This window comes from Papio anubis, chromosome 13 (assembly GCF_008728515.1).
Source record: "Papio anubis isolate 15944 chromosome 13, Panubis1.0, whole genome shotgun sequence".
Taxonomy (NCBI): domain Eukaryota; kingdom Metazoa; phylum Chordata; class Mammalia; order Primates; family Cercopithecidae; genus Papio; species Papio anubis.
Genome location: NC_044988.1, coordinates 99720788 through 99737095, shown reverse-complemented (window position 1 = coordinate 99737095; position 16308 = coordinate 99720788). Strand labels below are relative to the sequence as shown.

The 16308-nt window shown below is 47.7% G+C and overlaps 1 protein-coding gene across 3 annotated transcripts in view; it reads right to left on the bottom strand.

The window, feature by feature from the left end:
* GPR107 (G protein-coupled receptor 107) overlaps positions 1-16308 on the bottom strand; it is an 84276-nt gene that overhangs the window by 17022 nt on the left and 50946 nt on the right. For all 3 annotated transcript variants that reach the window (XM_003911188.5, XM_021927130.2, XM_031654637.1), the window contains one exon: positions 15081-15124. In XM_003911188.5, the coding sequence (XP_003911237.1) occupies positions 15081-15124 (44 nt within the window). The remainder of the gene's footprint in view (positions 1-15080; positions 15125-16308) is intronic.

The window sequence follows — 16308 nt, the reverse complement described above, 5'->3', positions numbered from 1 at the left end:
AGGTCTTGCTGTCACCCAGGCTGTAGCACAGTGGCACAATCACAGCTTGCTGCAGCCTCGACCTCCTAGACTCAAGTGATCCTCAGAATCCTAAGTAGCTGGGACCACAGGTGTGCGCCACCACGCCCGACTAATTTTTGTATTTTTAGTAGAGACGTGGTTTCACTATGTTGCTCAGGCAGGCAACAGCCTGCCTCAGTCTCCCAAAGTGCTGGGATTCAGGTGTGAGACACCGCGTCTGGCCTCATCTCTTTTTTATTCAGTCAATACAAACTCACCAAGCCCTGACTCTGAGCCAGGCCCTGGGATACAGCAGTATACACGACAGCTGCAGCCTTTACCCCTGGGGCAGCTGCCATCCTGTGAGGAGAGAAGGGCACTGAAGCACAAATTATGCACTCACTGAGTGACATGTACACACAGCCACTGCCGACGGGCGTGCGATCAGGTACTCCTCCTCCCCTGGGGGATGGGAAGGCCTTCAGAGGACAAGACATGAGAACTGAGAAACATCAGATATGGATAATGAAGTGCTCCCAGGGATTTTAACCTTCACCCTCTGGGATGAACTTTTTGTGTTCCTCTCTGGATGCAAACCTGCTGCTCCCATCGGCAGGGGACAATGAAATGACCAGTTCATACTGTACTCTGCCTAACAGAACCAGCGACACGACCGGAACTGTGGCCCTCCCAAACCAGCCAAACACCTCTTCAACATGAACACTCGATTCTTCACAGCACCAACAATTAGACGGTTCAAATGATTAAAAAATGCTTTAAAAGTCTCTCCTGAATTTTGCTTGCTGAGGTCCTGACAAAGGAAACTCCTACCTTGCTTCACTAAGAAAATCAGACAGACAGAGGTGTCATGTTTTCATTCCTGGGTTTCAAGGTGCCCTGGCAGGCGTAAGCACGGGCTCCCAAGCCACACCAGGGAAAAGGGGTGAAAGAGAGGGTTTCTCAAAGGGCCTGAACGCAGCTCAGCCATGAGCCAGAGTGGGAGAAGGCAATGCGGAGAGTGCTGGAGAACAGCAGGTGTGGACGCTCAGAGGTGAGAGAGCTGCACATATCAGGGAACGAAAAGTAGCTCAAAGCGGCTGGCCTGTGCACAGCCTAGGAAACAGGGCAGGGCTAAGAGTAAAGCCAAAAATTCAGTTAACACACAGAAGACTGAACTTGTTCTCCTTGTTGGTTTTGGGGGTCCCAGGGAACCTCTAAAGCAAGATTGTCCAACCTGCACCCCAGGACAGCTTTGAATGCGGTCCAACACAAATTCGTAAACTTTCTTAAAACATTATGAGATTTTTTTTGCAATTATTTTATTTTTCTTTTTTAGCTCATCAGCTATCGTTAGTGTTAGTGTGCTTTAAGTGTGGCCCAAGACAATTCTTCCAATGTGGCCCAGGGAAGCCAAAAGATTGGACACTCCTGCTCTGAAGGGTTTTGTTTTGTTTTGCGATAGGGGCTCACTCTATCTCCAAGGCTGGAGTGCAGTGGTGTGATCATGGTTCACTGAAGGCTCAACCTGCTGGGCTTACATGATCTCAAACAGCTGGGACTATAGGCGCACACCATCGCGTCCAGCTAACTTCTTATGGAGACAGGGTCTCACCACGTTGCCCAGGCTGGTCTCGAATTCTGGAGCTCAAGCAATCCTCCCATCTGTTTTCCAAACTGCTAGGACTGCGGGCATGAGGCACCTTGCCAGCCCATTTTTGTTTTTTAAACTAGTCAACTGCAGCAGTGAGAAGAAGGGAAAGAGCAGAACAAGGAGTTCGATCTGTAACTATGAAAAACCAATGGAGAGGAGCCACAACCACCTTCGAACCAGCCTCCCAAAGGCTTTAGACAACACCATGATCAGATGTTGAGACCAATCCCTCCGTGGAGGAAGGATGAAGAGAAAAAAGAGGAAGAGCCCAAATGAGGTCAAAGACCTTGAGTCTGCAGAGGCCCCTCTAAAAGGCAGTGAGATGTCCATCGATGTAGAGCAATCAAAGAGTGGATGGGGCAGTGAACAGCAGGCTGATCCCACCTCAGTGGTTGCTAGGAAAGAAGGAAAAGCAACAAGGTAATGAAGTTGAAGACAGCAGAGAGAATCTTTAAGGTAAAGTCTGACGGGTCTGTCCTTTCACAGGGAAGGAAATGAGAATGGGGAGCGGACCGAGAGAAAGCAAAGAGGTTAAGGCACTGCAGGTCTTAACCAAGTAAGGCCCGGGGTGGGGTGAGAGCAAAGGAGAGGAAGGTGCTCCGCCTGGCACCTCCCTGGCATCATGCGTCACCACGTCACATCCTCCAGGCTCAGGCAAGACACCCTCTGAAGGGAGGTAGGCTATGAGCCACTCCATAAATGAGCCTGTGCACCCCACATGGAGACGGATGAAGAAACATCACCACGGTGCAGATGCCAGGCCATGTAGGTGCTAAGACTGACACATGGACCTTGGGGACAAGTGCTATCTTTGAGAAATGTAGTTAGAATAAGCGGAGCTCACCGTTGTTTCCAAAACCCAGCAGGCTGGCTCACGCCTATAATCCCAGTACTTTGGGAGGCTGAGGCGAGAGGATCACTTGAGCCCAGGAGGGAGAGACCAGCTTGGGCAACATAGGGAGACCTTGTCTCTACTAAAAATAAACATAAATCAGCTGGACATGGTGACACATGCCTGTAGTCCCAGCTACTTGAGAGGCTGAAGTAGGAGGGGAAGCAGAGGCCAAAGTGAGCCCTGACTGTGCCACTGCACTCCAGCCTGGGTGACCGAGTGAGACCCTGTCTCAGTAAAACAAACAAACAGATTAAAAATAAAAACCCACCAGTTGTGATGCCATCATTTCCAGTCACGTGTAAGACATTCCTTTATCGGATAGCAGTTGGCAGGGGTGAGGCTCCCAAGCCTTGCACTGGAGCTCCAGTCACAGCTGAAGCAGCAGAGGCAGGGACTGAGCTTACTCGTGGAGTAAGAAAAAGGAGAGCAGGGGGGTTAAGAGTCTGGGCCCTGCACAATTGAACATCCTGGGTTCAAATTCCAACTCTGCTGCTCACTGCCTGTGTGGCCTCTGATAAGTCAGCTAACCCTCTCTGGGCCTCGGTTTCTTCACCTGTTAAGGCAGGAGTAATGATACCCACCCTTGGGGTTGCTGGGGGAATTAATGGGGTAGTACACAGAAAGCAATCGGCTCGCAGTGAGCAGTTGGCTACTTGCCATGACAGTGTTTGTATCATATAGGATTAGCCCAATACCAAATGTAGCATATACAGTCACAGCGGCTGCCACCTCTGGCAAGAATCCAGTAAGTAAAACTGGAACAAATGGGGACCTGGGGGCTGCCAGGGCGCCTGGGCTCTCCTGCAAGCAGCGCTGCCATATGCACAGGATGAGTCAGGACGCCGAGCAGGGGCTGAGCCCACTCCGAGCAGGGTGAAACCGGCATGATGCAGTGAGCAGCCAGGCGGCAGGTTGCAGCCTGGGGTCCCACGCCTCCCTCCACTGTTCTTCCAAAGATTTCCCTGACTTAGGAACACTGACAGCCTGCTGCTCACCGGACTGTGGCAGGCTGGGTGTTGGGCTTCTGTGGGAGTGGAGGCTCACCAAGGCTGGGCGGGCTATTTCTGACCTCACCATTAGGAGCAGCAAATATGGTGAAGAATGAGTGTAGGAAGAGAAACAAGGCCCCAGGTAGGAGGCCTGCCTTCCAGCCCTGCCCCATCCCAGCTTGGTGTGCCTGCCCTTGGCCTGCCGCCTCCGTCTCCAGGCATCGAACTCCTCATATGTAGGAGAATTCCTTTGTAGCAATGGTTCTTAATGGGGGTGAACAACAGAATCACCCAAAGAGCTTTAAGTATAGATGCCCAGGCCACCCCCGTTCATCTTATGGAATCAGGCCCAGCTATGAATATTCTGAAACCTCTGCAGGGGAAAGGGAAGGAGGAGACGGGGGTGGGGGAGGGTGTCATGTCCACCTGGTCCTGGGGGTCCTGTAAGGCTGGCCTCTTGTCCTGTGGGTTCCTCTACCTCCAACTCACTCTCAGGAAAATGACCATGACACTCCATTCTGGTAAGTCCTTCTTACTGATGAGAACAGGACAAGTGCCCACTGAGGCAGGAAATACCACAGCCGCTGCAAATGCCCAACAAGTCAATACTCTCCCTGACTCAGCAACAGAAAAGCAACGCCCCCCACAGTGCACAGGAGGCGCTGCCCCTGCCCTAGGTGGTCCCCTCTCCCCTCTAAGTGAAAGAGGAACTAAGAAGGCCAGCAAGGAGACAGATTATCCCCTCCTTCCCAGCTGACTTCCCAGGAGGATCCTGGAACTGTGACAAGGACAAAAACAGCAGTACTGGTCATTGCCATCAACTGAGTCATCACCATGTGCCAGGGGCTGGGGTGGGCACCTCTCATGCTTCATCTGACAATGGCCTCTGTGGGGGAAGCAGGCCTGACACATTCAGGCCTGGAGAAGTTTAGTAAATGATCAAAGTCACCCAGCTTGTAAGTGGAGAAGCCAATACGCAAACTCAAGTCCACCTCCCTCCAAGGACCAAGCTCTTAACACCTACGCTTCATGCTAAGTGACAGGCAGTTCATAACCTTAAAGTCCACTAGCGACTTTAGGACGACACAGTTCAGGACGATTACTTCAGGACGAGGCAGTCATGACTCAAAAGGCTGGGCAATGCCCAAGAGCAGGCAGCAATCCTTTCTAAGGAGTTTATACCACATGATTTATGGGACACACAGAAGCAAAGGCCCACAACAGCCACTTAAAGGGTGAAAAATTTCTAAAACAATCCTTCCCTGAGTGCAAGACAGCCTCAGAGCCTAGAAACACCCCCACCTACTCTTCATCCTCATTGTCTGCTTCCTCTCTGCTGTGCTTCAGAGGGAATTTTGAGTCAAACACAAAAATTAAAGACATAAAGATGACGGACAGCCCGGCTGGCGTTAAGAGTACCTCAGATTTACTCTGAGTCTCAGCATTTCCACAATCTGCTTACGTCCTGGGCTCCATTCAGCTCGCTCAGCATGGGGGACAGAGGAGCATCCCCCGTTTGTGGTCAGGCACAGGCCTGAAAGTCTGGCTGAACAGCTTCTCTCAATCACCAAAGGACGCAGGCCACGGGCTGACCTGGGACCACACTGGCTTGAAATGTCCCTTCTGGGGAGGGTTTAGTTCACGAGCTGTCCTCTGGCCTCCACTAGGAAAAGATCCCACTAATCCCACTCAAAGACCATATCAGGAGCAAGTATGGGAAAGGCTGCGAGTGGCCAAGAACAACTACACAGAGAATGAAATTCTTTGATCTTCAAAATGTTGAGTCATGTGAAAATGAATCAAAAATACATTTCTGGCCGGGCATGGTGGCTCACACCTGTAATCTCAGCACTGTGGGCGGATCACCTGAGGTCAGGAATTCAAGATCAGCCTGGCCAACATGGTGAAACCCCGTCTCTACTAAAAATACAAAAATTAGCCAGGCACGGTGGCACATGCCTGTAATCCCAGCTACTCGGGAGACTGAGGCAGAATTGCTTGAAACCAGGAGGCAGAGAGATCGCACCATTGCACTCCAGCCTAGGCAACAAGAGCAGAAGTCTGTCTCAAAAAACAAACAAACAAACAAAAAGCATTTGCAATATACATTTGAAGCAATGACCCAGGAGATATGAAAAGTCATCAAACTGAATAGTTAAGGACTGTGCATATTATTGTAAACAAAATTATATCTTAAATGATAAAAAGCATCAATGAAAGCAGCAGAAACAGCTCCTGAGAGCACTAAAGACCACACACACCACCAGGAGAGTTAGCTCTGACAAAGACCTCTGCTGCCAAGCCTGTTAGGTTTCCAGCTCCTATTTACCTTCCATTCTAGAACCACAGTGCACCAAAGGCCCTGCGAGAGGATGGTGTGCAAAGGGCCATGCTGATCTCAGACTCAGTTCCCGTCAGTCTCTCCTGTTTCTCTGCCAGTCGCAACCTGCAGCCGCAATGCTGTGAGCTATGCCAGTGAGACTTGGGACACAATGCTGCAGCTGGGCTGAGGCGCACACTACCGCCCACCCCTCCTGTCCACTGCACACAATCACAGCAGCGAGCTAGGCAAGAATGAAGGTCAGACTTCCCAATGCTTGATGACAAAGGCTGGTTAATAGCAGGCAGAACCTTCTCAGCAAGAGACTCTGACCTTCCCTAAATACTGCAGTCATCAATTGAGAAGAGCTGGTGGTTCTCACAATGTCTCAAGGCACACGGAAAGCACATGCATGTTAACACCAGTAGGCAGAAGAACCAGGCCCGGCAGGTCCAGGGAGGGTCTGCCACCACAGATCACTAACCAGGTCCTCTGGCAGGCTGTGGGCCCCCTGAAGTACTAGATTCCCAACACTTTAAAGGCCTAAAAAAAGCCTGACAATGTGTCCAAGACAAGACTGCCTCTCAGCAGGATGATATGAGAGGCCTCTGCTCTATGGGTATAGCTTAAATGAACTGAGAGTGGTACCACTGGTTAATGGATTATTTCATAATGTTGATCAGAAGCTGTGACTCGGTTGATGGCATTACAGGAATAGAGTGCAATCTGCTAACGAAAAGTAATGACAAGAGGGTTTTGGTGATTAAAGAAATTTAAAATCACTGTATTAAACCAGCTTAATAAAAAACACACATTGGCCAGGCACAGTGGCTCATGCCTGTAATCCCAGCACTTTGAGAGGCCGAGACAGGCAGATCACCTGAGCCTCCCAAATAGCTGGGGTTACAGGTGTGCACCACTACGTACGCCTGGCTAATTTTTTTTTTTTTTTTGAGACAGAGTCTCACTGTTGCCCAGTCTGGAGTCCAGTGGCGCGATCTCAGCTCACTGCAGGCTCCGCCTCCCGGGTTCACGCCATTCTCCTGCCTCAGCCTCCCAAGTAGCTGGAACTACAGGCGCCCGCCACCACGCCCGGCTAATTTTTTGTATTTTTAGTAGAGATGGGGTTTCACCCTGTTAGCCAGGATAGTCTCAATCTCCTGGCCTCAAGCAATCCACCCACCTCGCCTTCCTGAAGTGCTGGGATTACAGGTGAGAGCCACCATGCCTGGCCTATTTTTTTTTTTTTTTTTAAAGAAACAAAAAAGAACAGAGCAGAACTGCTCTTTGAGGTTCATTCCAGTGGAAGTGATAGAAAAGAGAAAGCCAGAAAAAAAAAAAAGCAGAAAAAGGGGAGAGGGTCTCTCCTGGGAATGAGTCCTTCTGGCTAAGTCTCACATCATAATGAGGCTGGTGTGTTCCTATCCAAATCACTGCAGAAGGGTAATAAGATGATTTAAACTAATCTAAAGAAGAGGTTATTAAATCTGGGGTCCATGAATCTCATGATATTACATGGAAAATTTTATATAGACATGGGAAAGTCTGTATCTCTCACTAGATTCTCAAATAGCTCTATTATTCCCCAAAGGGATAAAAACCACCAATAGGAAAAGGAAAGCAAGGATGAAAAATAAGGATTAAATATATAAAGATGAGTTGCAGCCATGATACACGCAGTGATTATTTCTCTTCTTGTCTTCCCTAGTAGGTTTCTTGTTAGGTCTGTTTATATGAACATACCCAAATACAACAGAGTTCTTTGGCATAAGCTGCCCTGGGCTAACATACATCTTAAATAACCACAAGCATCTGGCCAACTAAGTCTGGAATAAGCTCAATAGGCAAAGGAAGAGAAGAACCAGACAGACCTTCACTCAACTTCACATCCCCATGTCCATGAGAGACTCAACAAGCCTCATCTCTAACACAACAGTTCTCCATCTTTTGGTCTGAAGACCTTTTCACACTTTTAAAAATTCCCTAAGACCCCAAGATTTTTGTTAATATGATTACATCTACAAATATGGATCAGAAAGTAAAACAGGATGGGTCCAGTGGCTCATACCTGTAATCCCAGCCCTTTGGGAGACTGAGGCAGGAGGACAGCTAGAGGCCAGGAGTTCAAGATCAGCCTGGGCAATATGGTGAGACTCCATCTCCGCAAAAAAAATGTTTTTAATTAGTGAGGCATGGTAGTGCATGCCTGTAATTCCAGCTACGTGGAAGGCTAAGATGAGAAGACCACATGAGCCTAGGAGTTCGAGGTTACAGTGAACTATGATCACACCACTGCACTCCAGCCTGCATGACACAGGACCCTGTCTCTAAAATTAACATATATATATATATATATATATTTGAGACAGAGTCCTATTCTGTGGCCCAGGCTGGAGTGCAGTGGCATGATATCAATTCACTGCAACCTCCACCTCCCAGGTTCAAGCAAATCCTTCTGCCTTAGCTTCCTGGGTAGCTGGGACTACAGGTGTGTGCTACCATGCCCAGCTTTTTTTTTTTTTTTTTTTTTTTGAGACGGAGTCTCGCTCTGTCGCCCAGGCTGGAGTGCAGTGGCCAGATCTCAGCTCACTGCAAGCTCCGCCTCCCGGGTTTACGCCATTCTCCTGCCTCAGCCTCCCGAGCAGCTGGGACTACAGGCGCCTGCCACCACGCCCGGCTAGTTTTTTGTATTTTTTAATAGAGACGGGGTTTCACCGGATTAGCCAGGATGGTCTCGATCTCCTGACCTCGTGATCCACCCGTCTCGGCCTCCCAAAGTGCTGGGATTACAGGCTTGAGCCACTGCGCCCGGCCTAATTTTTGTATTTTTAGTAGAGACAGGGTTTTACCATGTTGGCCAGGCTGGTCTCGAACTCCTGACCTCAACTGATCCGTTTGCCTCCTCCTCCCAAAGTGCTGGGATTACAGGCATAAGCTACTTTGCCTGGCCCCAAAATAAAAAACCTCTTTTCTAAAAAAAAAAAGAAGAAGAAGAAGAATGAGAAGAGTGGAATTATTTTTGTAGTTCTCTTTAATGTCTAGCTTAATAAGATGCAGCTGGGTCCTCATATTTGATTCAATCAGCATTCAACTTGCTGTGAGGGAGTATTCGGTTAAAATATATGAAGAAAATCTGGCCCCATACAGATAGATATAGGCCTTTTCAGATTACTGTGAATAGTCTGTGATTCTACATTAAAGCCTGACAAGAGGTTGCTTCTAAAGATGAGGGAGGTGGGGAATCTGAAATGTATCAATGAACGTTCTACACTCTCACATTAATAAACTCCTCTGGGCCAGGCACAGTGGCTCAAGCCTGTAATCCCAGCAATTTGTGAGGCTGAGACGGGCGGATCACGAGGTCAAGAGATCGAGACCATCCTGGCTAACACAGTGAAACCCCGTCTCTACTAAAAAATACAAAAAACTAGCCGGGCGAGGTGGCGGGTGCCTGTAGTCCCAGCTATGCGGGAGGCTGAGGCAGGAGAATTGCGTGAACCCGGGAGGCGGAGCTTGCAGTGAGATGAGATCCAGCCACTGCACTCCAGCCTGGGTGACAGAGCGAGACTCCGTCTCAAAAAAAAAAAAAAAAAAAAAACCAAAAAACTCCCCTGGTCCATCTTGCAGTTTCAGGAGAGCTTTTACCCCAATGCATGACTGGAACATCCTGCACTGGCCAGGTGGAAGACACCGTTTCAGTGTGTTATGTAGATCTCCCAGATACAGAAACATTTTATTACAGAATTCCTAAAAAATCACATTGTTAGTATCACCTCTGCTTACATCAGAAGTCTTATAAGAACTGGGAAACTGGCCGGGCGTGGTGGCTCACATCTATAATCCCAGCATTTTGGGAGGCCAAGGTGAGCGGATCACTTGAGGTCAGAGTTTGAGACCAGCTTGGGCAACAAAGTGAGACCCTATCTCTACAAAAAATACAAGAATTAGCCGGGCATGGTGGCAAAGACCTGAAGTCCCACCTACTCAGGAGGCTGCAGTGGGAGGCTCACTTGAGCCCAGGAGGTCAAGACTGCAGTGAGCTGAGATTGTGCCACTGCACTCCAGCCTGACTCAAGGAAAAAAAAAAAAAAAAAAAAAGAACTGGGAAACTGTCAGTTAGGAAACTGTCAGGCTTACAGGGATAAATACAAGTTTTCCTTTATCACTAGCAACAAATACTGTTAGTTATTTTTGTTGAAGTAATATGTTCACTTTGTTCATTTTCAAGAGAATGTCCACCAAAAACCCAAGTCTGTGTCACCATAACAGTCATTCTTCCAGATAAAAGCAGCTTGGCCAGGCACAGTGGCTCATGCCTGTAATCCCAGTACTCTGGGAGGCCTAGGCGGATGGATCACTTGAGCTCAGGAGTTTGAGACCAGCCTGGGCAATATGACAAAATCCTATCTCTACAAAAAATACAAAAATTGGCCGGGCATGGCAGCACACGCCTGTAGTCCCAGCTACTGTGAGGGCTAAGGTGAGAAGATCAGCTGAGCCCAGGAGGCTGAGACTGCAGCTGCAGTGAGCCAAGATTATACCACTGGACTCCAGACTGGGCAACAGTGCAAGACCCTGTCTCAAATAAATAAATAAAAAACAACAACAAAAAATAAAAGCAGCTAGTTCAGCTTGCAATTCAAACAAGTGCACATGTACTCTCCCTCAAGGCCACACCTATCACACTTCAGGCCCAGCAGCAGTGCTGTGTGCACCCCTCCCATGCTGTCTCACAGAACATTAAAAGGCAAGGGTTGAGATTTAATCACGTGAACAGTTTTATTATTTCAAGACCATTCTTAAGTGATATGAGCCTTTTTCGCCCCCTGTGAGTAGGTGACAGTAAAGAATGCAGTGGCTACTAGTAAAGTCTGGTGCCACAGCCTGGAATCACGTGAGGGTGCCGGCAATTTTACCCATCATTGCTTTTCACCATCAGGCAATGTCAACAGTACAAGAGACTCATACTGTATGATTATGAAAATAGTTTAGATCCTGAGGACCCCCTCGAGAACCGCTGCCCTAACAAATGCCTCGCATGACCACGGCTCCTTTCAGAGCACAGCGGCACCTCGGAACGAAGCCATTCCTCCCTCAACTCTGCAGCCAGCCAACCAGGATTATTTAAATACTTCTGAAGCTCACATGAAAGCTAAGGCTCTTCAGAATATATCTTCTGACTTTTCCTCTGAAACACAAGGCCAAAAAAAGGATGGTCAGCAGCAGACTGTTAATTAAATTTACAGTGTGTATCTCGACACCAGTCCTATAAGGTAATGACACTGGAGAAAGAGAAGGCAATGGGGATGTGGGCTCAAGGGCAGTCAGAGCCAGTAAATCTTGGCAGGCAAGACAGAGTGGAGCCAGCGCTAGGTGTGTCTGTGCGAGACTCAATTAAGCTCCCCGTCGGAGGATGCAGTGCAGCTGTGAGTCTCAGTGACTGAGGACCTGAGAGAAGCCACAGCATGTGACAGGAGAGACAAAGACATGGCTAAAGGACAGTGGGCAGCTTCGGCCTCAATGCTTTCCTTTATATTTCCCTCAGGTTTGGTCAAAAGGAATCCAGAGACAAAGAAATAAAAGTCAAAAAAAAAAAAAAACACTCTCTGAAAGCTATATTCACCCCAAATGCAGGAAGAAAAACTACAAATAGCATTTCTCTCACTTGCAATTACTGGGCCTGGACTGCACCTAAACTAAAAATGAGATTCTTTGCCATAGTGGCTTTTGTTGTTGTTTTGAGATAGGGTCTGGCTCTGTTGCCCAAGCTGGAGTGCAGTGGTACAATCTCAGCTCACTGTAGCCTTGATCTCCTGGGCTCAAGTGATCTTCTCACCTCACTCTCCCAAGTAGCTGGGACTACAGGTGTGTGCCATCAAGTCCGGCTAATTTTTGTATTTTTTTGTAGAGGTGGGGTTTTGCCATGTTGCCCAGGCTGGTCTGCCATAGTTTTTTGTATGGTTTTTGGTAGAGATGGGATGTTGCTATGTCACCCACGCTGGTCTCAAACTCCTGGCCTCGAGCAATCCTCCTGCCTCGGCCTCCCAAAGTGCTAGGATTATAGGCATGAGCCACCATGCCTGGTCTAAAAATGAGATTCTTAAGCCCAAAGTGGCCAGATGAAGTGGCTCACACCTGTAATGACAGCATTTTGGGAGGCCCCATGAGGTAGGAGGATGGCTTGAGGTTAGGAGTTCAAGACCAGTGTGGGCAACACAGTAAGACCTCATCTCTACAAAAACTTTAAATTAAAAAAAATAAAAGCTCAAGTTACTGTCAAGGCCATGAAATGAGTCACTGGAATAACAAGCCTGAGAACAGGAAACAGAATGTCAGGCTCTACCCAGCAAAGCTTCCAAATCTAATAGGAGACATTATTGCCCATGGCCTTTGTGCTCCCAGTCGCCTCCAGATCTCAGGAGAAGTGAACCGTGGGGGCACAGAGGCCGATGGGGCCACAGATCTCAGAACCAGCGACTAGCAGCGTGCTCACTCCCACTCTCCCGCAAGCTCCATAGCACATAGCCACCCTGCAGTCACACCCGAGGTCGGCTCCAGCACAGAAGGCCATTCCTGAGACCTCTCTGCAGGGGAGGCTCCAGCTGGGAACATGGCTGCTCTGGCTCTGGCAGTGTCACAAGCATAACCATTTTCCAGGGTACAGAGTGATGCCCAAAAGCATTTCACAGCCTCAATCAATTCAGGGAAAAGACCATGAACCAAAATGACAATCTCGTTCTAATCTGCTCTGTCCCTCTTTCAGAGGATTTGTGGTATTTGCTGATGAGAAATGGGTGCTTCCTTAGCAGATGTCTTCCTAAGAATGGGGAATGTGAACCCTGGTTTACCTATGCAACTTCCTGCTCTTAGATTTCGCTCTCTGCTGAAGAGGTCCCATGCTGTCATCTGGTGGAAAAAATGAGAAACTGCCTTGTGTGCTCAGGCCATGACAAAAGCATTCCTGTTAAAGGAAGTTACCCTTTACTACAGATGCTGGGGGACAACGCTGACCCTGTGCTGCCTCACCTGCTGTGCCATCTACTCCAGACAGAGCACCTTACTAAGATCCTCAGCTACCAACCAACCTCAGGTGGAATAAATTGTCCCAGCGGCAGTCACTACAGCCACCCCACACTTGCTAAAGCGAGATAGAGGATTGAAGAGGCAAGTGAGTCAGGAGGACAAAGCAGGGGCCAGGGAGGACGCGAAGAAGGGAGGAATTCATCAAGGGGCAGGATCGAGCAAGGAGAAACACACAGGTAAGCCTCGCCAACAAAAAACATTGCCCTTGGGATTTTTACACATTTTTAGCCAAACAGCCGGAAGAACCAATGAGAAATACAGAAGTTTACAAGATAATAAAGTTAAATGGTCTCATCGCGATATATTAAAATAAGAAAAAGCCTACCTGTTCACCAAGTTACAAATACAATAAAACTATCTTCTTATATAACATGGATAAAAGAAAAATAAGGACAAGAATATCTCCAAACAGGCTGGGCGTGGTGGTTCACACTTGTAATCCCAGCACTTTGGGAGGCCGAGGCAGGTGGATCTCTTGAGGTCAGGAGTTCGAGACCAGCCTGGCCAATGTGGTGAAATCCCATCTGTCCTAAAAACACAAAAATTAGCCGAGTGTGCTGGCAGGCACCTGTAATCCCAGCTACTTGGAAGGTTGAGGAGGGAGAATCGCTTGAACCCAGAAGGCAGAGGCTCCAGTGAGCAGAGATCGCACCATTGCACTCCAGCCTGGGCAACAAGAGCAAATTCCATCTCAAAAAAAAAAAAAAAAAAAAAAAAAGAATATCCCCAGTTATTCCCAGAGGTGGATTTGTACTTCCTACCTTGGGTTCTCCTACTGATGGCAGGGTGCTTTACTGGGCTCCAAGAAAGGCTATGTAGCCATGCTGGAAGTAAAAGCTCTGTGACTCCTGCTTAAACCCACTGAAAAGAACCTATCACAAGAGGACACTCTAGAGGTAAAAGAAGGGAACCTGGTATCTTTGAGGGAAAAAAATGAGAAAAATGAGAGAAGGGCTATTCCCAGGGCCAGAAAGAAAACAAAGGCTGGTGCAGGTCGTAGAAGCTGAGTGGGCCTTGCTGGCCTCTGAGCACTGACCAAGGCTCCTAGCCTGGGTGAGACTTGCACACAGGCTTCCCAGGAGCAAAAGTTACTTGAGCTTGGACAGCAGGAATGCCGTACTATCTGTTCCAGGCCCAAACTGGCGAGATCCTCCAGAATACTGTGCCCTAAATAACAACCTAGGGCTGACCCTGGCTTGAAACCTCAAAGTCATGTTTAATTCAACTTAAATAAATAATGTGTTATTAGCTGTATACCAGGTTGATGAAATAAGATTTACAGCTACTATGCATTTTCCAAATTTTCTAAAATGAAGCTACATTGGCTTTATAATCAGAAATAGGGTCAGCAACAAAATTTTATTAATAACAAAAACCTGTTTTATTTATTATTCATAACCTGCCTTAAAGAATGTTAATATCCACACTGAGTGTATGATACCATGGATCCAGAGACCATTCTGAGCTTTCAGAGACAGCAGTGCTCCTTAAACCCTTGTGGTCTGAAATTCCCACTTGTGCCATGGCAGCCTATGGTCATGAACATTATTCAAATAAGCCCAGAACCACACAAAACATTTTCTTTGCAGCTTCTCTTCTGATTTAGGAGGCATAACTGGAAAATCAAGGAGATGTAAAAGGGCTATAAAGGGCATAACCATTTCAATATCAGGTAGTTTTCAAGGTTCCTTCTGCCATCAGAGTCTCACTTTAAATGAATACCGACACATCTATTTTGAAAGTGTGTGAAATCAGCAGGCAGGGCTGCTTTACACATAGCCATCTCCAATCCATTATCCCTCCCGTTCTCACAGTGAAGTGTTATCTGGACCTTCCAAGACAAGATTTTCTCTTCCTGACTCAGTTTTGAGAAGGTGAAAATCACAATCACAAGTGGAAATGAAATGAATCATCTTAATAAGCAGCAGTCACCCCCAACCTCCTCCTTATACAACTGACTCAACACCTCCTTCTCCAAACCACCCCTGGCTGCTCTCACGAAGTGGGCCCCAGGCCTCCCCTAGCTCGCCTCCCAGGAAGACAGCATCTGGAGGCCACAGGCTGCCTCCACTCCTCTGCAGTGCCCCAGCACGTGGGTTCAGAGCAAGCTGAGCAACACAAAATGAGCATGAGGGAACTTGCCTTTTCCATCTGTTGCTGATGCTTCTTGTAAATGTCTGATTGACCTAAAAATAAACATTTAGAGAACAAAAAGTTAGCTGGCAAATCTGCACTCCTCTCTATTTGCAGCTCTAGTAACTTGAGACTGAATTCCTCAATTATATGCTGAAAGGTTGGACTAGATCACTTTAGAGCACTCTCCCTAAAATAGGGGATGGTTGCTAATCAACACGCCTGAGGTAAAGTCGCCCTCTGCTGGCCAAATCTGTGGCAGTAAGTCTAGCAGGGACCAGAGTGTGAGGAAAAAACAAAACTCCATCATTTAATGCTCCTGTTAATCTCTCACTCCCACAACCACCCCCCACCCAACACTCCCATGACAACGGAGCATCACTGAACTCACCTGCCACCAGGAGAGAATAAACCCAAGAAGAAAGTCACCAGCTGACTTCTAGAGTCTAGGTCTAAGAGCTGTGAACGTACAGCTCCATACAAACTCATTGAGTGGAGATTTTTAACATTGCTGGAAAATGCCAGCCTCCAGGGACACTGTTTCGGGCTGTGATGTGCTGGTAACTAACGACCATCATTACGGTTCAGGCAGAGGAACATTAACATCATTACAGAAGCCGCAGGTGAGAGGTGGAGGCACCATGAAAAGCCACCAACGGAGAGACTACCCTGAGGGTTAAGCAGGGCACAGGCAGACAGGCTGTGTGAGGGAAGGCAGCTGGGGTCTGACACTGTTACTCACTCTTGTCAGCAAATCAATTACTCTTTAAATCCTCCGTAATTTGCACACCTGTGAGAGGGGCTATCTGCTTGAGAACTGAATGGACCACCACACGAAAGCTAACCAGTACACTGCTGACCCTGAAGCAATGCTGGCTGAATCGGGATATTTACAAGTATTATTATTATTATTATTATTTTATTTATTTATTTATTTTTGAGACACAGTCTTGCTCTGTTGCCAGGCTGAGGTGCATGATCTTGGCTCACTGCAACCTCCGCCTCCTGGGTTCAAGCGATTCTCCTGCCTCAGTCTCCGGAGCAGTTGGGACTACAGGCGCACGCCACCATCCCCAGCTAATTTTTGTATTTTTAGTTGAGACAGGGTTTCACCATGTTGGCCAGGATGGTCTTGATCTCTTGACCTCATGATCGGCCCGGCCTAAAAAATATTACTAATCTTGAATCACCTCTCCAGTACTTACTTTTTTTCATTTTACAGTAATTTTTAGGATAT